Source organism: Gadus chalcogrammus, chromosome 6, assembly GCF_026213295.1.
Source record: "Gadus chalcogrammus isolate NIFS_2021 chromosome 6, NIFS_Gcha_1.0, whole genome shotgun sequence".
NCBI lineage: Eukaryota > Metazoa > Chordata > Actinopteri > Gadiformes > Gadidae > Gadus > Gadus chalcogrammus.
The window spans coordinates 8,324,971-8,347,947 of NC_079417.1; the positions used below are offsets into that span (position 1 = coordinate 8,324,971).

At 43.2% G+C, this 22,977-nt stretch overlaps 3 protein-coding genes and 2 non-coding genes across 6 annotated transcripts; 1 reads left to right on the plus strand and 4 right to left on the minus strand.

The window, feature by feature from the left end:
- Positions 1-7: 7 nt before the first annotated feature.
- On the minus strand, positions 8-4,323 carry LOC130384284 (ran-specific GTPase-activating protein-like; the record flags this gene model as incomplete). The annotated part of the gene is made up of 6 exons (XM_056592407.1): positions 4,199-4,323; positions 2,713-2,843; positions 2,054-2,211; positions 1,593-1,721; positions 679-750; positions 8-24 (listed from the first exon to the last, which is right to left on the minus strand). Coding segments are annotated over exons 1-6 (522 nt in total), but the record flags the coding sequence as incomplete, so codon positions are not given.
- On the minus strand, positions 303-429 carry LOC130384984 (small nucleolar RNA SNORA77). The gene has a single exon (XR_008895954.1). It is a non-coding gene; the product is annotated as a small nucleolar RNA SNORA77 (small nucleolar RNA).
- LOC130384982 (small nucleolar RNA SNORA77) lies at positions 1,176-1,304 on the minus strand. The gene has a single exon (XR_008895952.1). It is a non-coding gene; the product is annotated as a small nucleolar RNA SNORA77 (small nucleolar RNA).
- A 486-nt stretch (positions 4,324-4,809) lies between the features above and the next one.
- On the plus strand, positions 4,810-12,219 carry LOC130383923 (tRNA (uracil-5-)-methyltransferase homolog A-like). Of its 2 annotated transcripts, XM_056591840.1 has the most exons (13): positions 4,828-4,901; positions 5,511-5,536; positions 6,574-7,208; positions 7,546-7,654; positions 8,341-8,522; positions 9,080-9,194; positions 9,387-9,502; positions 9,951-10,062; positions 10,733-10,855; positions 10,949-11,024; positions 11,282-11,398; positions 11,539-11,635; positions 11,794-12,219. In XM_056591840.1, the coding sequence occupies exons 3-13, from the start codon at positions 6,577-6,579 to the stop codon at positions 11,972-11,974; spliced, it is 1,860 nt and encodes a 619-aa protein (XP_056447815.1). In that variant the 5' UTR covers positions 4,828-4,901; positions 5,511-5,536; positions 6,574-6,576; the 3' UTR covers positions 11,975-12,219. The 2 variants fall into 2 exon arrangements, with proteins under 2 accessions (XP_056447814.1, XP_056447815.1); XM_056591839.1 differs by lacking the exon at positions 5,511-5,536 and having other exon boundaries at positions 4,810-4,901; positions 6,565-7,208.
- Positions 12,039-21,010, minus strand: LOC130383922 (microprocessor complex subunit DGCR8-like). Its single transcript, XM_056591838.1, has 14 exons — positions 20,863-21,010; positions 19,644-20,609; positions 18,746-18,911; positions 18,035-18,177; positions 17,177-17,654; positions 16,729-16,926; positions 16,218-16,319; positions 15,912-16,010; positions 15,553-15,635; positions 15,109-15,209; positions 14,798-14,904; positions 14,440-14,567; positions 14,186-14,299; positions 12,039-13,967 (listed from the first exon to the last, which is right to left on the minus strand). The coding sequence occupies exons 2-14, from the start codon at positions 20,334-20,336 to the stop codon at positions 13,884-13,886; spliced, it is 2,496 nt and encodes an 831-aa protein (XP_056447813.1). The 5' UTR covers positions 20,337-20,609; positions 20,863-21,010; the 3' UTR covers positions 12,039-13,883.
- Between the last annotated feature and the right edge of the window lie 1,967 nt (positions 21,011-22,977).

Here is a 22,977-nt window from a genome sequence, read left to right on the forward strand (position 1 = left end):
GCACTTTCTTTGTGGTCTCATCATCTGTGGTAGAGAAGGACCAGAAGAAGTTGTCATGTTGAATTTGAGACATGATATTCTAAGCCCACAGTAGGGCTGAGCATCTCGCTCAAGGAAGCCTTCAGGTAAGGCTGTGGACATTGGAGATCGAACCCAGAACCGTGGCTTGTAGTTTATCGCACTCGCAAGCTTGCATCGTCCATTACGTAATGCTATCATTGAATGCATTCTTTAGAAATGGTATTGTGTGAGAGAAATGCTTGCCCAATCTACGTAGACTGCGGTACGGAATGACTTCAAAAACATGTGGCAGAACATAGCCGATCCAGCTTTTCAGAAAAAGCCAGTAGTGGATATATTCTGACATTTATCTAGCAGACACAAAAAGTTCCAGACTGGAGTGACAGTAAAGAACAGAGTATTGTCTGCATGTTCATTGAGTTCTGGCAACACCCCTTAAATATACATCACAGGTATGGCAGCAAAGATGGCTCTCACTACAAGTGCACAAACGACATCTTTGCAGTTTGTTATTAGTATCCATTTCTTGCATTACGACCGATATTTGTAGAGATGCCTCTGGAACAATTCATTATGACCGTAGAGACTTAGCGAGAGACCAAGCCATGTTTACCGGGCTATAGTCAAACCACCTCATTGTATATTTTTGTTACATACCTGAATCCTCCTCAGTCGATTTTCTGACCTCCTCCTTGCACTCGTCAAACTTCACCTTAAATTTCTGGGCATCTGAGAAAAGAATCAGGGTTACTCAAAATGTACGAGTTAATTAAGTTAAATATGCATAATGAAACATTATGCGGACATATCTGAATTCTGAGACTGCTTGTTTCAAAATACAATTTATTTGAGAGATAAAAGCCATCTGTATTTTTTTTTTATACACTATTGTTTAACTTAAGTGAGGGCTGCAGCTGTATGGTAGATAGTGCATCTTATACCACAGTTTCCCTTCAGCAGAACAGTTCTGAGGTCAACTACGATTAGATAGATATAATTTTGACACTGCAGCGCACTACATCAACCACGTCACACAGGGAATAGGATGAGCAGCAACACCAATGCCCACGGAACTGAGATGTTCGCTTGCAGCCAGTGAACGGAGCCTTGAGTAGATGCTAACTCGTGGCCGGTATGGAGAGGGGGGTCTGTGATTTTGTGTTGCAGAACATATCAGCACCTGCTTTTCAGAAAAAGCCAGTAGTTGATATATTCTGACGATAATATAGCAGACATAAAAAGTTCTAGACTGGAGTGACAGTAAAGAACAGAGTATTGTCTGCATGTTAAGCTTTGACGGAGGTTCAACAATAACTGCACCATTCATCTGTATAGTTTGAAAATTTATTTTATCTTTATTTATTTTTTATCTGAAAAAGAAAATGTTAGCCAACATTTACTCCAATATTTTGCCAGTTAAAACTAGCACGTTTGCTACATATTAAACTAGATGCCATTGCTATATCTTCCAATTTGCCCATAAATCGTTCTGTGGCTTTTAATTAAATCCAGAGACCAGCACTTGGAGCAGAGAAAATAGACAAAAGAAGCCAGAATGCACCAATACTCACTTTCTGCATTGAGAAAACGTATCGCCAAAAGTTCAGGCTTTGGGCTTTCGTCTGCAAAGTCTGCTAGTGTGTTCCATACCCAGGCTCTGTCACTGCCAGCGTTGGGCTTCAGCTCCATCATCGTAGTAACTGAGACGCAGAGGAGAGGGGTCTGGTTAATGCCGAGCATGCTACAGAGAGATGTACAACAACCATTATATTCGATCAATTATAGATTACCTTCTGAGAGTACCAATGTAACAGTGAAAGATAACTGCTGAACAAAGAAAGCTACTTACCCAAAGCTTAATATACTCATTTGAAATTGATTTAGTCTTATATGGGTTAAGTGTTGCACAGGAATTTATGTCTTTATTAAACCGTTACGGAGCCTCCTATTCTGTTCATAGTTAGCACACGAAACCTACAACAAGCATCAGCGACCACTTGGGCTCTTATTATTGATCAATGGAATTGCTCACTCTGGTGATTAGCGCAGATCTTCAAGGTCCGGTCTCTCCTCATGAGCAAGCGAATGGTGCCCTTCTCTTTGTGTTTCAGCAGCTTCACGTCCCCGGTTCCCCTCTCCTTCCACTCTGGGGGGTCGTTGTCAGAGGAGAAGCGGTAGAGCTTGGCCCGCCTGGAGGGGGAGAAGGAAACAGGCAAGAGAGACGCTTGAATGGTTTCCTTCCACTGAGCATGCATTTGATAGTCTGTGCTCTTGTCTAGTTCTTTACAAACCTGCCTTAGCAGCGTTACTCCAATTTGGATTCAGCACTTTTTTTGCAGTCTCACTTGTCACTTTGGATGAACTAGTAGTAGTAGTTACTTTTTATGCATAAATGCAAGGCCATATACTTACTTTATTGATTATGAATTATGCCAAGTTACATTTTGTCCTCATCAATTATGTGACATCAAAAGACTACTAGTACAAATATATTATATATAATACAGCTGAAGGTAGGTTGGGTGAGATATAAGTATAAAACCCTGCCACCAATGCTTGAGGTCTCATTTTAGGCTAGCATCAGCAGATCACTTCTAAAATTGGAATGATTTGGTATATCCAACTCTTTAGCTCTTGGATACACTTTTAACGACTACGTTTGTATGTAAAGGATTTTTTGGGGATGCTTACATTTTGAAAAGCTCCTCCTCATCCTCCTCTAGTGTCTTCACCTCCTGCTCAGGGAGGGAGACGATGGGCTCAAATTGGGGGTCATGGTTGGAGTCTTCTGCAGTGTCTGGATCATGTTCTTCTTGTGCGTCCTGTAAAGATAATCATCATCATCACGTGATCATGTACATAAAAGTCTGGGAACGTTGGTCGAAATAGAGGGCGTGTCATCTAAACGCTGGCAAATGGAGGGATTTAAGAGCTCATGCTTGTTAGTTTGGGCTTTTGTTATGGGAACCTGTTGAACATTGCTGCTGCTGAGCCAAGCAACTTCATGTGCGGAAAGATTTTGCGATTGCAAATGCACAACAAGCATACACTTGAAAAAACGAAAAAAAAAAATGTATAGCATGGTATGGAAATACATTTAGAAAACTATATTGGTTTAGTTGGTTTCTGTCTTTATGGGCGAGATCAGTTTAATGTATCCGTTTAATAATTGCACTTGCAGTGAATTTAGAGAAATTGTGTTATCTTTGAGTTAACTGGAAACAAAAGGGTGGGCTTTGAGTTTCCCCAAATACTTATGAATCCGCTAACGTTAGAGCAACGAGTAGATGTAAATATGTCGCTAGTTTGCTACCTACAATTGCGTATTCGGGCAATCACGATCTAGATAAGCCCACGGGATGTACCAGGATGGTTATTTGTCTAAAATAAAAAGGTTCCTGCAAACTTGCGACGGATTATTTCAACTTCAGTGGCATACTAGCAAAATGCCATTGGGCCCCTCACGGCTAGCATTAGCCATCTAGTAGCAAGTGTTGCAATTCAGTTCAACTAAGCGAGCCTGCCTATGACAACCATTTCTTAGCCATATTTGTCAAGATCGTCATATTCACTTCAGCTATACTGAAATGCCACTTAGGTTGCTGGCACATCTCTCTTCATTCTTAGCTCACCATGACTGAATGCATTTGAGGAAAGTAGCCAGTTAAGCTAGCGTTAGCAATCCATGTAGCAACTACTAACAGGGTGGGGAGACAAAGGCAAAGCACCTGGCAAGCGTTTACTTCTGCATTACTTCGATTAAATGCTAATACCATAGCATGGATAGAATCGACTCAGTCGATCATCTCATTAATGTTACGCCTTTCGACGTTTAACGGGAGATGGTAACTCTTCAATGGCTATTGCAAGCATGCAGTCTACCGTGTTCATTTATAAGATGCCCAACTCTATAACGGGCGGCAAACCTCTCAACAGACTGCATTAATGCACGTAACGATAATATATACATCTTTGAAATACGATGTCCTGCTTGAAATCGTTCCACATGATTCAATTTATGTTGTTTATTACGACACGGCAAATCTTTGCCGGCATTTTTGGTTGTAGCCTCCCTTTCAAACTTTGACGAACGAGGCTAAACACACCTTTGTCCATAAAAAATGCTAATGTATATATTGCCATAACACTTAACACTATCTAGGAGACGCAAACTCACCTTGGGATCTGCCATATTAATGTAGATGTTTGTCGATTATGGATTAAGTTAGATAGACTCGGTGCTTACGTCGCCGTCGAGTCCTGTGTTCCTTCCTGCTGTCGGTTTCGCGCGCCGAATTTCCTATGCTTGCCCGCGCCCACATTCCGGCAGGAGATTAGTTTAGTCAATAATAGTTTATATTAAATAAAATGTATATGAAGTAATACATATTCGATATTAAAAACAACAATAATATTTAAAACAAAATCTGGATGATGGATTCTAAACATGTCTTTATCGATCTTATTTATGAACATTATTTGCTGATTTATGTAAATATATGAACTTGTGGTAAGTAAAAAATAATGCCAGCAGAATTGTGTAGTCGCAGGTTTTTTTATTTCTAAATACATAATAATTAATTATTGGTGTCCTGTTTGTTATTTCATGTTTGTGTTTTGATTTTATTATGATATATGTTTCTATGTCTTTTACAAGTGTTGCAATATAATCAACGCCACGATTGTTTATTTTATTGAACTATTACAACATTTGTGACAAAGATTATACAACTGTATCTCTTTATTTATTTATTCTCTTTATTTGCGACAACGGCAACAAAGGGGAGTGGTTACAGAAGATAGATCCACGTCTGCGTCAGAGTCCACTGCTGCACGTGGATAAAGTAACATGGCAGCGCCCTGTGGTCGCTATTGAAAAGGTAGGCAACATTTATAAATCAAACCATTTCTGCAGAAGGCTTGCATGCCTTCTCACGTGAAATCCGTCTGTTGAGACCATTTGAATAGTTTGTGTTAACTACAGACACTTTAGCCAGAACTTGTCTAGTAGTTATTGGGCTTAGCCTACTGTTAAGATAAATTACATAAATATAGGTACTTACCTCTATTTCTAGACCATAGCTGACCAATAAAAATGCTGTTGCACTCCTGTAACTATAAATTAAATAATACTTCGTAAAAAGGTGTCCCTGCTATTTTCCTCCGAAGATTTTTGGCTCTTGTTTCTATGCATTTGATATAACGTTAGGGATGGGAATCATTGTAACTTTCCAACGTTATCATTTGGTTAATACGTCCCGAACTCATTAATTCCGTCGCTGTTATTTATAGTTGGCAATGTCATATACGAGATATGATGGTGGTATATTTGTTTTATATATCTCGCTTATGGCAACACAGATCACTTCGGATGAAATATTCTGATGTAATTGCCACCACCCCTAAATCTAAAAACGTAGTTATACGGTTGAAAATCAGTTAAGATACACATCAGAACTGAGGCTAACTGGCTACTCTGCCCTTTACAGATCCAAATAGCGGTTGTTGATAGAACCTAGGGCTGCAGGATATATCGGCTATGTACGATATATCGATATAATTTCCAAGGGGATACAAGATTTGACAATATCGTTTATATCGATATGCGTTAAAATGGTCCGTTTCCCGCTCAAGCGTCTACAGCGCTTGCCTTGGAGACTGTGAGCGCGACCCCTCCCCCTCTGTGTGCAAAGACACCTCATTCCCACCCCCGCCGCCCCCTCACAACACAACAAGCATGGATGATACCCGGAAAGAAAACGAGACGGCGGCGGGAGACGAAATTGTTTCAAAGAGGAGAAACAACGGCTCTATAATGTCGAAATAGTTTGGGTTTAAAAAAAACAGATGAGCAGCAGCTGCAGGTCATCTGTAGAGTGTAGCAAAACCGTTGCGACTAAAAGTGGAAGCACGACAAATCTGTTCCACCATTTACAGCAGCGGCACAAAGTGCAGTATGAGGAATGCGTAAAACTCCGTGGCTGTGCTGCTGCATCACCGGCCGCGACAGCTTCTTCTGCCCCGAAACCAGGGCCGGCGATCGGCAAATGTGTTGGGGGCGCCCTCTGGTGACGCTCTTAATTAATTAATTAAAATATACGAAACAAGCGAAATGAAACCAAACATGTTCCCAAATGGAACGGAGAAGGGAGGGGGCGGGGGATTAAAGTTACGGCGCACTGAAACCCTCACCGTAGTACGCAGGACAATGCGACGAAGCCAATGCTCTTAATGGTAGCTAATGTGTGTAACCTACAGCTTTATATTGTTTTGCATAGGTGATTATTTTGTGAAGAAGGTGAAAAACATCCCTTTTTATTTTTTACATGTTCATTGAATTCTGTTGAAAATAACGATACAAAATCACATGTTGCAGTCATATGGACCTATGTTTTAATATAAGTGCTTGCAACATCTCACATGTGGTTTTTGACTTGCATAAAAAACATCTAACCCACTCTATAGAAAATATCGAGATATATATCGTATATCGCCATTCAGCCAAAAAATATCGGGATATCATATTTTGCCCATATCGTGCAGCCCTAGAACCCCATGGTTGAGCCACCACCAGCAGCACCAAAAATCATGGAACCATCTGATGACCCCACAGAAGACTCCGCGACCACCATCGAAAACCCAGTGACCAAACAAGCAGAGGTTGGCAAGTCTGACTCAGAACCCAGCTTGTACAACTACATCAAAGATGAGCTCTTCACCTCCGAGATCTACAAGGTGGAGATCCAGAACCTGCCTAAGTTTGTGGGCTTCAACGACCTCAAGAAGTTCCTGTCAAGGCACGGCCTCAGCCCGCACAAGATCAAGCTGTTTGGCAGGCAGACGTTTGCCTTCGTCACCTTCATGAACGAGGAGGAGCGCGACAAGGCCATGAAGATGGTCCACGGCATGCTCTGGAAGGGCCAGGTGCTCAGTGTCCGACTGGCCAAGCCCAAGGCCGACCCCATCCAAAGGAAGAGGAAGCAGCAACAGGAGGAGGGCGATGGAGAGGAGGGCGGGCAGAGCTCCAGAGGTGGACCAGCCGCCAAGAGACAGGACGTGGAGGAGGACAGCGAGCCCTTCAGTGTCCAGATAGCCAACGTGGTGACTCCTTTGTGGAAGGTGCCCTATGAGGAGCAGCTGCGGCGCAAACAGCAGGAGGTGGAGGGCGTTCTGCAGAGGCTGGCCAAGTAAGAGCTGCTGAGTGGTAGCTTGAGAGACTAGCGCTACAAGGGTGCACTCGATATTGTCCCAGTTTTAAAAGTTCTTGGTTTGATTGCCAATGACTTTGCATCCTTGAGCAAGCAGTTTACACAATGCCTGCTTTTGTTTTTGTTACGGTCATGGAAGATCATTTAAAGTACCTGACGTAAGCCATGTTGTTTAATCGTGGTTATAGAAATTGTAAACTAACTTTTAGCATTGGACGATTCAGGAGCTTAACTAGAATTTTAATGAGGTGTCAGACTTCTTCTTGCGTTATGGCTCCTGATGACATCGGGTTAACTTTGCTCTCGTTTCTTTTAGAGAGATCGGCAACACCAACAAAGCCATGGCGCCCTGGCTTTTTGCTCAGAAAGGAAAATATAACAACATGTGTTGCCCACTGGAAGACATTCAACCATCTCCTTCACTGGTACGTTCACTACCCTGAGCACCAAGTCATTTAGGCATCTTGGATCATTTTTATTATAAGATCGTGGAGTAGTGGTTAAAGGGTTTCCCTCCCAGAAAAACATTTCTGGGCTCAAATCCCACTGTATGCTGTCTACCAATGGGCAACCTGACTAAATATGGATTACAATTATGGAAATTATAATTTTTAATTGTTTCTGAACGTTTTCTGTCTGCTATAAATGTTATTTAATTTTTTACATGGCGTTGATGAATACTCTATTCTGAACCCTTCAATCACGGCATTCATCACTATTTCCAAATATATATATTTTTTAGCGGCAGCAATACATTTAGATTTAAAATACATAAAACACATTTCCTTTTGACATCGTTTCAAACGATGGAAATCTTTAGTAAGTATCCGTGTAATAAGTGGGATAACGTACAATGAGCCGGTCATTACACCTCTTCAGGGTGACGCAGTACACCAACACGAGGCGGAGGGGTCGGTCACGGTTCATTCTCGCAATGATGACCGCCATTGCTCCACTACTACAGCGACGCAGCGTACCACTACACTACAGCATACTGTTGTAGTATAATCCCTTGCATATTTATGTTTATTTCCGCTATGAATCCCTTCTTCATCTCAAGCCCCACATAAATCCCATCCAAAGCCGTGTTCTGCTTTCTGTGCGCTTGCAGACGGAATACAGAAACAAGTGCGAGTTCCTGATCTCAATGGGCGCAGACGGCGAGGACAAGACCGTCGGGTTCCGCCTGGGGAAGTACAAGGGGGGCTCCTGCGCCGTGGTGGGGCCAGCCGAGACCACCCACGTCTCTGCCGAGGCCAAGAGAGTGGTTGCTGCCTTCCAGAAGTTCATCAGGTAGCCATGGTTTACGCGCAATGTTGTCCTCTATCAATAAAATACGATCAGTAATGGATTAATCCAAGATGGGAAATTTTGGTGTCACCGCAGAAGATTATGTGTTGTATGTAAATGTGACGTGCGATGTGCCTTGTCCCTGTATGTTATATGTGCTGCAGAACAGGAACCTGCTGGTAATCAGTTATTTTACTGGGACAGGCCCGTTTTATATTGTAACTTTGTTACTTCTTATACTTTCCTGTATAATAAATAAAAAGAAAGAAGAAAGAAAAGAAGAACGGTACAGTTATAACATTAAAACAGCGTAGTGGTATGAGAATATGCATAAATCTATAAATAATGGATGTTGATGAGTAGTAGAAAGCTAAAAGTAAACCATAGCGAGTAGTAAACATTATTGTCCGCACATGCTACATTCTACACATGGTGTGTTCTGGACGGGCAGTAGGTCATCACTAGACCTACTGCCCGTTATGTTCAGACTTGAATGCAAATCTTTTGAAAAATATGAGTACGAACGTACGTTTTGATGCGTGATACGTTTTCCCGCACAGGACCACCGAGTACTCTACGTACAGTCCTGAGACGTACGACGGCCACTGGAAGCAGCTCACAGTGCGCACCAGCAGGACCAAGCAGGCTATGGCCATGATCTACTTCAACCCACAGGTGCTCAAACTACAACTTTTTGGTTTAGAAACCAAATGCAAAACCATCAATTTAAATATGAGATTTGTGGTGAGGTCTCGTCTGTTCAGTTAGGCGTGGTTTCAAGTAAATGTGATGCTTAAACCAAAAATGCCAAAAATATTGGCAGCTGTTTTTTTTCTCGATCTCTCCCCTCTTTGTGGATTTCTACAGAAACTTGCAGAGGAGGAGCTGGACGCCCTTAAAAACTCATTGAAGAAGTTCTTCACAGAAGGAGAGGGGGCAGACAGCGGGGTGACCTCCCTTTACTTTGTCAGAGAAGGTCAAAGGTCAGAAATGAACCACTGTACCAATATTATTACTGTATGAGTACTTGCCATTAAGTAAGTGTGTGTAAAGCAAGGAAGGAAGCTGGGACATTACTTGTTAAGACATTGCCAGGCCTTGTGTGTTGTCCATTGCACTTTTCTTACTATTGGGATGCTTTTGTAGCAGTCTCCATCAGTGCACAAAGAATAATTTAACAGATTAATAATTAAACTAATTGCCTACCTGTGTCATCAGATTTCCCACATAGGATTAAGATTCCCCCTTTTCAGATCTTCATCACACATTCACAGATCTAAGAATAACATTACAACATTTTCATGATTAGTTTTATCAGCGTATTGACTTTCACGGGCCGATGCCTTTTTATTAACATTTAAAGGGAAGCTCACAGTTGGGGGCGTTCAGTTCTCATCATCCAGCCTCCCATGACCCCTTCTCTGTCGAAAGGACCGCCCCCAAACCAGAGGACAGCCCCTGTGAGCTGGTGGACGGAGAGAGTTCCATCCAGGAAGAACTCCTAGGGCTGAAGTTCCGGATATCTCCTCAATCCTTCTTCCAGGTAGCTCGCCACACCAACAGACTTTCACGTACATGCATACCATCACGTTGATGCAAGGTTGTGTAGCCAATGGGGGGCTGGACTCCCAGCCGAAATATTCAGAGGTCAAACCCATTGTTCATTCTACCTGTAGGCACCCCTGAGCAAGAAGCCGTAACCCCTCCCTGCTCATTAAAGGTTGTATCAGCGATTCTAGGCCGAAACATAAATGATCACATTCACCTGATCTTTCCTCACGATCCGCTAGCTGCCCGCCCAATAAGCAGGCCATCAAAAAAACGCGTCTCTGTAGGCAGCCTATGCTCCGAGATCGTACACAAAAACAAATGGTACTACCAACCACGCAAAACCAAAATATAGTCTTCAAACCAATCACCGACGAGGGTTGGGTGTTCATGATCATTTTTACTGGCCGCACGAAACACGGAAGGGAGCGAGCTGGGAGAGCTGGCTCTGTTTGTTTTGGGACCTCGCTTCAAATACCAACAGAAGTGACGTTACTCAACATCGCTGATACCTTTTAATGATACCAAAGGTTTTGGTTGCTTTGTTTAAATCGACATGTAAATCAGTGAGAAATAAAGAAGAAAGAAAAAAGCCTTTAAAGTTGGGCCAGCCCGGCCAGGAGGGCTAGTGTGTAAGAGTGTGTGTGTGTGTGTTTGTGTGCCAGGTTAACACAGCAGGGGCAGAGGTGCTCTACTCAAAAGTGGGGGAGTGGGCACAGCTGGACCAGGACAGCACGGTGCTGGATGTCTGCTGCGGCACCGGGACCATCGGCCTATCCCTGGCAAAGGTACCCTTTAACGTTGTTCGTTAACACCAAACCATTGGACGGGTCATCTACATTTGACCGTGTACATTTGAATCATGTCTTTAACGTCTCCAGAGGGTCAAGAAGGTGATTGGTATCGAGATGTGCAAAGAGGCTGTGGAAGACGCTAAACACAACGCTAAGCTCAATGGTACGGACACTGGCTTGAAGACATTGCTTCAAATGTGGTTGAGGTTTACGCTATGGTTATTTGTGTTACAAGCCTTTGCTATACCTTATAACCACAAGGTTATTATTATTTATTTTTTTTGTAGTTATCCTTTTGCCAGAGCTGTATATTTTCATTGTTAACGACGCAGCATATTAAGCCTTCTTTAATTTAGCTCTAACATGAGGATTGTTTTTTGACTCCTGGATGATTGGTTTCTGTGGTTCTCTGTTTCTCAGGTCTGACCAATGTGGAGTTCCACTGTGGAAAGGCAGAGGACTTGTTCCCCAAAATCCTCAATGCTCTGGTGTCGCCCAACGTTACCGCCATCGTCGACCCGCCCAGAGCCGGCTTACGTATGTGGCATGAGTTGAACCCACTTAAACATATCTTTTCACCTAATGAGAAATGTTCCTTTCATTTTTAGTGGGTTATTTGAGTGGATGAAATTGTCACCTATTGGGTCAAGACTAGTAATGTTATTTTTTTCCTGAAGACTCTAAAGTTGTGCTGGCCATCCGGAGAGCCGAACACCTCAAGAGGCTGGTGTACGTGTCCTGCAATGCCAAGGCCGCCATGGCAAACTTCATTGAGTGAGTTTGACCCTCTCACGGTCCCAATCATAAAAAATAATATAAAACTGCTTGCATAAAAAGGGCTCTTACCCAATCTCAGAACTATCTGTAATCCAATAACATCCATTTTTGAGAACATTTCTACACGGATGCCATTATAACCACTGCTTCTCCAGTCTGTGCAGAGCACCATCCAACCGGGTGCGCGGAGCACCTTTCAGGCCTGTGCGCTGCATGGCCGTGGACCTCTTCCCTCAGACCGTCCACATGGAGATGGTTCTGCTGCTGGAGAGGCTGGACTACAGCTCCCAGAACGCTGCAGACAAGCAGGAAGAGGCTGTGGCCAAGGCCCAATAGCATAAGTGGATGGCATCGACACGGCTTTCTAGATAACCAATGCACACTGCTAATACTGTAATCATACGGCTATAGATACTTGCAGGACACATACCTACTCTTCTTAATTCGTCTTTATTTGTTTTGATGAAGAAATTTACGTTTGTTGGAAATGTTTTTTTATTTTAATTAAAAACAACCTGGTTTTGTCAAAAGGTGTTCGTTTGATTAATAAAAGACAGAACCACAAGTTAGTCAAGACAATTTATTTGCATATTGAATACCCCTATAGTCATAGCGCTCAAGTTGTAATCATTACTTCATTTAGGCAGCGACATATCAAGCAGACAATCTGGAGGTACAACTCCATCGCAACAAGTGTAAACTTCTTTCCACAAACACTTGGCAAGACAGAACAGAAGGGAGGAAAGCACACACATTCAAGCCATCTACTCCTACCAGCAAAGCCTTGTTCAAGAAATGTCGCTATGCCATTAACATTCAAGAAAATAAATGCACAAGCCAACTACTTAAACACAAATACAAAGCAGTTTTTCCAGTTTTCGCAAACCACTGGTAATATACTTAGTTTGCAACATGAAGTGTTTCTGTAAGAGACTATTTAAGCTTTGGTATGTACCGTTTATTTTGTGTAAAACTTATTTCTGTAGGAGGTAAGTTATCTAATTGTTTAGAAAAATCGTGAAAATCGGACTAGGATACGTGATCAACAGTCACAACATGACTATGGCAGATTGATGTGAGCATGATGGACCACCCATCTATCAAAAATATGCACATGCTTTAGGCATTTCTATTCTTTGTTGTAATATAGGCGTCACCAATAAAATTGGCTAAATAAATGCTTTATTTTTTAGGTCCAATTTACACATTCAGAGCCCTTCATGAAATGAGTCAACTAAGGCAACATGAAGCTTAATTCAACAGGGGCACAAAAAACAAATGTTCGCAAAGCAACAACCACATCGAGCTAAATGGTTCAAAAATACACGGCATTGGCTGTTTGCCATAAAAAGCTAAGCATGTTTAAATCTAACACCTAAAGAAAAACAAAAATGAACTCACACCATGTGCATCTCCCCTTACAGTACTTTTTGGCCCTGTGCTTCGGTTTCTGCAATGCTAGTGTAAAGAGCAAGACACTAGCTTGACGGAGCAGCGTCAACGGCGCTCTGCTGATATGTTTCCAAAAGGCAACAAGTCTCGTAACAAAGAAAAACTCAATACTCCCATCCTGTTTGAATGCAGCACTTGTTGTCTTAACAGCATGTTTAGACGCCCTTTGAAAAGGCCAAGAGTGCATAAGCAGTTTGTTGAATAGGTCACGCCACAAAACGAAATCTCATGGTGGAACCCACTGCCTTACCTTCAGAAGAGCAACACAAAACAAAAACAAAGAAACATCCGTAGTGGCCTAAAATACTAAACACCAAGAATAAAAATACCAAACAAACACTTCATTAACTTTTTTCCTATTAAAAACACGTGGTAGAAGTATACAAGTGTGTAATGTGTCAATCCCTTTCAAAACATCTGGAGAACAAACAAGCCAGACACGGTAGATCGTGGCTTCCCGATCGGAAAACCACAAACAAAATGGTGCCGTTGAGGGGAGGACGCACAACATCGTTGCATCGTGTCCCATGATGTTTTTGTCAAGTGCTGTTGGTGCCGTGCATCGAGAGGTAGAGGACACCTGCTCTAGGACCCTGGAAGTGACCCTTCACAGCGACCACATAGCCAACGAAAAACTAACAAACACACGGCAGGTGGGTACAAGCGGAGCGGCTACTCAGGTGCGTTGCGGTATTGCCATTGTGTCTCCGGGGCGTGGTCTAAGACGGTGAAGGATGGTGTGTGTATGTGTGGATGTTTGTGTTACAGTGTCGGGCTTCAGTGCTTGCTGGACTTAGACGTCCACCGTGCAGAGGGGCTGGCTGCCTGGCTGGGCGGACTCCATGATAGTCATCTTGGGCTTCTTCCTGGTCTCCTCCTGAAAAGACAAGCACATTGAGTCATTATAACCAGTACGTTTTTGGAAAGCGATAGAAATAGAAAATACGACACGAGTTCAATACGGGTGTGCCACCTTGGAGATTGAGTGGTTCACCAAATTGAATGTGAAATAAAAATCCCCATGATGATGTTTAATATGACCTCCAGACGGCAAGTCATACAGTTCTTCTGTAATTGAGAGATGTCGTTTCCTACCCTCTCCTTGGCCAGCTTCGTCATTTCTTCTTGCAGTTTGTTGAGGATGTGAAGGTTTGGCTTGTTTTTTCTGGCATACTGCTGGAGCTCAATCACACTCTTGTCCGAATTCTCCTGGAAGGGATTAAACATGTGGATTCAGAACACAAATCAGGGTAGTCATTAAAAGAAAATTAGGACATTGTGGACTTTAAATGGCACGGAGACAGGTTAAAAATAGCTTTTTGTTAAGGAAGCGTGTGATGCGTCCATACCTTCTTCACCATCTTGTTGCTCTCCCGGCCGTACATGCGGAGTAGGGAGCCCCAGTTCTTCACGTGGGGGTGCAGCATCTGGAGGATCTTCTGGGACGCCAGCTGCTTGCCCACACGCTTGTTCTTACCTGCAGGAAGGGCCCACAACAAGTGCACACTTTAGAGACACTTTTGCACATTATAGATACGGTTTATAACGACGGATACTCAATGAGCCCCAGAGCCCAAAGGTAGTATTAAAAACGGCTTGCTTTGTCTGAGTAATAATAATAATTAAAAAAAACAAAAACAAATCCAATATTGGTTTCATCATTACGGATGAGCGAGTGAGTGTGAGCGTGTGTGCGTGTGTACTCACACCAGCCACGCACGGTGTGCTTCCCACAGGTCATCACATACTCGCTCTTCTGGTTCTTCCCGGGGATCACCTCAAACTTGATGCTGGTGTCCCCCATCCCGTGGTTTCTGTTGCAACAAGACGACAATTCAACCGATGTCCAATGCAACAATAAAAAGAAAATCTGCCTCTCCACCAACAAACAATATGTGACTTCTTTTATTTATTTTATCTAATCTTATTGCATCTTGAGCACACAGTTTTGCGAACATGGATTATGATCACTTTCTTGATCACTTTAAAAGCATATAAAACACAACCTAAAAACATACCTTTTAAGGCACTCGTGTAGAATCTGATACGGGGAGAGGAGTCCTGCTTTGTTGGTCAGCTCGTACACCCGCGAGTCTTCAATACTAATATGATTAAAATACTGTGGGGAACAAAACATAGCACTCCTTTAACATCAACCGCAGAGGAATGGAATGAGAGAGCAAGCCAGGTCAAAGTTAGAAAAACAGAGCAAAAGAAAACGAGAAAGTGTCTAGTTCTGAGGCAACTGCCCTGGTGATCATAGTGACTATAACATTACTATCTAGCATCATTCAGCAGACATTTATATCTAAATGGACTTATAGTGAATGTCACTAAGTAGACGGGACCTTCCGGTAGAATGCAGACATTGGCGTTTGAACCCAGTACCCTTTGGCTGGAAATCAATGCTATAGCTCAACGTGATCTAAGTTGACCGTCATTCAGAACCAAGATGACCCTACCTCCAGCTCATCCCCCTCGACAGGCTTCTCCTCCGAGGTCTGTTTCACAAAGTCTGGGATGAGGATTTCCAGTGTGGCTCGAGCTGCAATGGCCCAGGAACCAGTTAATAAATAGCAAATAACCTCAATGGACATTCGATTCAATGATTCGCATCATCTTTGAAAAAGTTTCTATGCATAGGCGTGGATCCATGGTGTAGTAACTGGTCGCCATTAGACAATGGCTGGAGAAAAGTGTGTGAGAATATACATAAGAAACTCTATTTAAGATAATTATATGATCAGAATTACATTGGTATGCGTAATCGACGTGCGCCATGTACTGGCCCCACCACGCCATAATTCACAATGGAACCCACCAGCTTTATTCTTGGCAAGTTTTTTACTGCTTGCAGTTCCGGTGCCGTAGGTCACTCCATCGATGATGACCGACGCGCCGAAGGGTTCACTTGGGTTCTCTGTGAGTCACACATGACAACAGTCAAAACATGTATGAAGCAAAATGCAATGGGTTTACATTAAAAGGTTAATGTTTACTTTATGAAAGTCTGAAAGTCATTAGGGCTACTTGTTGGCATCTACCCTTATTAACACAAGAAGCCTGTGTGTGTCTGTAGAGGTGTGCGACGTGTAGGAGTGCGCGTGTGTGCTCTGAGCAGACTTACCACATTCAAAGAAGTTGTAAACGGGTCGGACCTTGAGGACACGCTGCATGTACTCGTGGAGAATGCAGACCTCCGATTTACCATTGGGGTTGATCACAAACTCTGAAGGAACCAGGAAATCATTCAACCAGAAAGACAAAGAGAAAGAATAGTGTTAACATGGTGAATGGACCAGCCTATGCAGACCGTGTTAGAGGAAGACATGATGCATGTCGCAGAACAAACCAGCACCTGCCTTTCAGAAAAAGCAAGTAGTTGATGTACTCTTGACTTTTATGTAGCAGACACAAAAAGTTCCAGACTGGAGAGAACAGCAAAGAACAGAGTATTGTCTGCATGTTCAGTGAGCATTAAAACATTATAAGAAATATGTCTTATTATGTTTTATCTGGTTTACCCATTCAAGATAATTCTGAAACAGCTGTTTTGACACACATCTTTCTCTGGGTTGCAATGGTTTGTCATTTTCAAAAGACGAGATGAATGGTGAGAACCCCTCCGGGCATGGTACCTTTCTTGGTGGGCGTGTCCTGTACGGACAGCGTGATTAACTTCTGGTTGGCGGGGAGGATGGGCCTCTCCGACTCTGCCTGCTTGCGCTTCATGTCCCGGTTGAACTGTCGCCGCTCGGCCCAGGTGCGGAACTTCTTCACGGTCACCTGCTCGAAGTCGAAGCACTTCCCCAGGTAAACGCGGAAGTCCTCCAGACCTGCGACCATGAGGGTCACGGAAAAAAACAAGCCGGCCGTTAATTCAACGTCAAAAGCGGTTTTATTTGAAAAAAGAGCAGACGTCGTACTACCCTGGTCAGTCCCCCGTTATCTTCTAAACCCTGTGTCAATTGAAACCAAAATGACAGCAGGCTATAGTCTCATGCTAACGTTAGCAGGAACTACTCCACAGCAGAATCCTCACAGAACACTCATTCATTCACGAGTAAAGAGGGGAAGGGGTTGTACCTATCGACTCGTCCTTGCACACCTCCACCTTGGCCGTGACCTGCCCCAGGGCGCCCTGGCCTCCCTCAAACATCGGGAACCCCTTGGGGCGTGGGAAGGCGATGGGGACAACCTTGACCTGTTCTCCTTCCTCCTCCTGCTGCTGATCCGGAGCCGTGTCCTCCTGGGCTGTTGAGTCCGGCTCCTCCATAGCCTCGACGCCGCCACCGTTGTTAACGACGACAGCAGCGTCATCCGTGGCCTCGTCGGTGGTCATGGCGGGGGACACCTCTGCGTTGGAGGACACCTCTGCGTTGGAGGACACCTCTGCGTTGGAGGACACCTTTTCGTTGGAGGACACCTCTGCGACGGGGGACACCTCTGCGATGGGGGACACCTCTGCATCATGCGTCACATTGCCATTGAGCTCCTTCTCCTCATGTATTTTCATCTTCTTGTAGTGCAGACAGGGGATGCTGCTGGTCGGGGGGTCGTGTTTCTGCACCACCGGGGGGAGAAGGATTAGAGGGGGATCGTGAATGGGGGCAAATGGGACCTTCATTACAATGCGTAGGGAGAGCATCGAAGCATCCCTAGTCAAGAGAACCACATCAGTACTAGTTACAAAAGGTGGTCAGGATGAAGTGGTAGCAATCAAGAGGTTTAAGACGTTTTTTATAATCCATGCCTATGTACTTTACCCTCGTTTACTAAAGGTAAGTGTCCTTATGTTTCATGAAAGGCCCACATACTTAAAAGTTCATAATACTATATCACTAATACTTGGTTTTTAAAACGTGACACATTCTCTGCGTTTTTAAAAATGTATCCATGGAGACCTGCATAGGAAGTAGTCGTGACGTCCCCCGTCCACCTTACCCGGATGCTGCCAGTGCCTAGGAAGTAAGGCCGGGACCACGTGACCACCCTGGTCTCCCGGTGCAGGTACACTGGAATGCCCGAGTTGTGGAATGTCATGATCCACCCGTCCGGAAGGGGCTCGGTGGGAGGTCGCCCCCGACCTGAGAGGGGGGGTGGCGGAGAACACACGCATTACAACCAGTCTATGGTGCTTCTGTGACGGACAGGGGACCACAACTCTGAATCAAAAAAATGGGTTGATTCAGGTTATGCAAAGATAAACAGCCACACTGCCTTGATCGTGTGCGTACACACAATGTGCGTACAATGTGCATACACAACAGGCCAAATAAACGTATTATAGGAGGACCCACTCCGTGGTTCGGTTAAAATGTACCAAACATAAGAGATAAAAGAAAACATCCTTACCATTTGAGTCCCCGAGACCACAACTTGGGAGAATTTCAATAGTATCACGTTAAAACCATTTATAAAAGCACTACAACACAAATCTATACCGTTTTATTTTTTTTTACCTCTCTCTTAAACTCTTTAGCACTTTGAGATTTCTGAATGTAAAGTGCGCTACAAATTAAATATATTATTATTATTATTATTATTATAACTTCACTATGGGTGGAGTTCATCATGGCAGCATGGAACTAAATGCGAAGATAGTGGTGCTTTTCCAGAGATTCCTGGAGAACCCAGAGCCCAGCCTCCACTCACTCTTGAGCACGGTCTTGATTTTGGTCATCATGGGCTGGACGCCGCCCTCCTCGCCGTCCGAGGCATGGTCGCTGTCCCCGGCAAACTTGTCCTCGGCTAGGCGCCTCTTCTTGGCCACGGGCAGGCCCTCCTCCAGCAGAGCATCCACGTCCTGGTCAAACTCCTCCTGAAAGAGAGTGAGGTTAGGGGAAGGGGTAACACCAGGGGGGAGCGCTTCCACACACACACACACACACACACACATAACGACAATGAGAAAACACTCAAGGCATTTTTGTAATTGATCAAAATGAAAGGTGAAACAACAGATTAACTTCGCTTCCTAGTGTAAATGACCACAAGAAGCAACACTATAGATGGACACAAGGGGAGAAATTCAATGTATGATGAATATTCGAAAAACCTGTTTATAACGATGTTATAACTTCACACACCCCCACCCACCAATCCACCCACACCGCATTGCAAAAATATATTTGTAAAAAAAAAAAAGGAACCGACATGAAATCAATATCACCACAATAACCAGAAAACAAATGTGTCCTGTTCAAAAGGCAACAGCAACATGATTCATGGATGAAGTCAGTAGTCACACATTTAAAGTCATTAAAATCAAAGTCAGGAGTAAGGAGTAATGATATAAAGAGAATAGTGACACATTTCACTGTAATCATATTTACAACCAAACATACTGGTGTAAAACCGTGTTCAACGTTCAGAGAGGCACTGTGTAACTCTCATGGTGCAAGCTATATAGCTTTAATATCAAGGGTTGGTTTCAAAGCTGTTATAACAGATTATCTAGATTATCAAAGAAGAAACTCTGTAGTCTGGCAACAAGGGACTAGCTCAGACAAAATGCAATACCAACACAAGCAAAACAGGCGAGGGCACAAACCTCGTAGGAGTAGCCAAGGGCCTCTTGTTCGCCCCGGTCCTGCTGAGCTATGACATCAGACGTGAAGCCCATATCTTCACGCTCGTCCGGGTCCAGGAAGTTGTCGCAGAAGTCGTCCAGTTCGTCGAGAACCGCAAACTCTACCTTGTTCTCCTGGTCTAACTCGGCTTCATCATCTTGTCGCCCATTCCCTAAACTTGCCTCACTTGAGTCATGCAACTCACCATTCATGGGGCAGGAGCCAGGTGTCTCCAGGCCTGTGAATAGCACCTTCCTGTCCTTGCTAGTACTGTTACTACTGCTAGTGCTGCTGCTGTTATTGCTCTCCGTGAAGCTCACCCTGATCTTAACATCTCGGAGCAGCTTGAGGTCGGGAAGGAAGTTGGTGACTGGCGGCGCGTGCCTAGCTGTTCTGGGGCATGTGCTGCCGCTGGCGCTGGCCTCATCTGAGAGCTGGCTACAAAAAGTAAGAGAGCCTTTGGACAGAAGTTGCAGCTGATGTGGTTGTTGATGAGGGCATTTGTCTTCCCCGGGCCCTGCTGGGGTGTGTGTGTATCCATCACCACCAGAGCTAACGTCCATTACGTCTGCGTCACTGGACGTTTGCAGGGGAGGTGGTGGAGGGGCTCTATCCTCGTCAGGGAGGGCAGGTGGCTCCAAGGGGAGGGGGGGTAAAATATCATCTATCTCCATTTCTTTCTGAGTTAGAACCTACAGTTTACGACCAAAAAGCAGATTGTTTCTTAATCGGGCTGACTTGGGAGGCTGGTTTACACTAGATTGGTTTCAGAACACATGCAGAGACGTCCCTGTATAGACCGGTGTTGAATATGCTAAGCTGACTACATTGTTCTTTTCATTAATGTAGACAGCTTTCAGAATCACTGTCTCAATTATTGGAAATCACAATGCATTCGGCTTAATGTTGGGGTCTAGCAGGCACTGATCATCCTCCAATGCTGAGAGCTAGAAAAGAGAATACAATTTAAATCAATTCAAAAACAGCGGCCCCCATGCAAAACGACACACAAATTGGACGGAATGTATGGCCGTGCGTGGTCGTACAGATGGGATGGTAGATATGCTTGAGCAAAAGGTTAGTAGTTATTAGGCTAAATGTGGCCAACACACAGGCCCCATTAATACTCACAATAATTAACCGTAACAGTTACCTCTATGAAATAAAATAACACGATAAATTAACCAGTCCAATTCTCACCAAAATTGTATCCAATTGTCGAGGATTCACTTTACTTTCTAACTAACTTAAATACATTTATAAAATCATTTTATTCTAGAGGCATCGCCATTCTGCTTTACGACGAGCTCCGCCATCTTGCAGTTGTGCTACTAACGCAAACCGAAACGGGAGACCCACCCTCGCGCCGGATCTTCGATACCTGATTGGTCGACGTTTGTCTGTTTTGTTGAATGGAACGTATTAGCAGAGAAGGAAATTGCCGGCAGGAAATACAGCTGTAGAGATCGAGCCAATCACATACTACGTTCGGCCAATGAGAGGCGTGTGGTTTTGAGTGCAATGCAGCGCATTTCCAAAGGGTGGCAGTTTCGCCATTAGGAACCATGTTTATGGATATGATTATTACACTGTATATCCCTGGATTGGTCACGGTATTTTGCCCATACATCCAATGTCCACATCTTTAGATTCACATAATTATAGCTTACACAAATCGAAATCTTTATGATCTATATCTATAATAGGCCTAATAGTAATCTATACATTCTCAACAATCCAAACATAGGTAACAATCATTGTGAAATAAAACCGTTTTAATACTTCGTGTTTGAATAAACACGCCAACCAGGAGACTGCATGCAAATGCATTTCTGCACGCAAATTGATTCCCAAGTAAGTGCACACGTCATCAGCAAAAAAGTAAGTGCACAGGATATACGCCCAAAAATCCTGTAATATGCCCCCAATAGACACGGCTCTGAGGGACCTACCACCTCGGTTTAGAAACTAGGTTACATCAGGCTCCATAATCTTTACTCTCAATATATGCTCTTATTTTTCTTAGATAACCACTTATTTTAAGATTGTCCTAAAACATTGTATTCTAGACCGTATTTTGGATTTTTCATTAGGGTCCGAGCAGCGAAGCTGCTTGGCCCCTATTGTTTCTGTAACGTTTTTTTTCCCTCAAATTCTGTAAAAGTCCTACTGCAGCCTATACCGTAGGTCGAAAACTCTTGAAATGTTCAGGTATGGTTACCAATAACCCCCTCTACCCATGAACCCCAATTTGTGGTACTGCACCCAAAGGTGGCGCTATTGTAAAAAAGATCATGAATTAGGCTTATTTCTCCTCACCAGATTGACCTGGACTCAAAATTCTCTCAGGATATTAATCTCTAGAATCAGACGCATTTATAAATGCGTCTACAAAAATAATCAAAAATTCACCAAAATCGCCACATAAAATCTTTAGTCAAAGCCTCACAAAAATCATCGAACTGAATTTGTTTTACTTGATTCCATTTGAGAAATATTGGCCAATAAAGTTGGAGCAGTTAGCCCATTTTTCTTATATGACCATTTTGTTATTGTATAAAAAAACATACAACTATTATTGGGTTGATACCAATACCCCCCACTAAACCCAAATTGTGGTACTGCACCCAAAGGTGGCGCTATTTAAAAAAAACTCCTTACTCTCCTTACGAGATTGACCTGGACTCAAAATCCTTCCATCATATTAATCTCTAAAATCAGATGCTTCTTTTTCACCCTATTGTTCTGCTCTAAAAATGTTTACTTTTCCCACTATTTCATATTAAAGCTAAACATGATAAAAAGAATCACAGGCTACAAAAATAATCAAAAATTCACCAGAATTTCAAAGATTTTTCAGGTATTTGCTTTTAAGAAAGCCCTTAATTCATTTGAGAAATGTTGTTTGGAGTTCTCTGGATTTTGTGTGCTTATAAATAGATATTTTGATCATATGAATGAGGCTCCATTTCAGGTTTGTCAGTGGCTCAATGGGATAATGACTTGAACTGGTGATCCTTAGTTTGAGAGTTCGAATCCCGATTAGACAATGCTGAACATGACAATCGGCCATTGGTCTGCAGGCCAGTCACTTGAAAGGCGACGCACGGTATGGCATTAAGGGGAACATCAACATCTTTCCTTCATAATTATATGTCATATTTATATATCTTCCATTAGTGTGTTCTTGACTTTTCATTTTGCTCAGACTTGGTAAATCACCGCTTGCGGTTATATTTAGCATTAATTTTGTACTTAATAATTTTAGCCAGTCGGTTCTGTAGCTGTTCTTAGCAGATGTCATCAGAAGAGGAA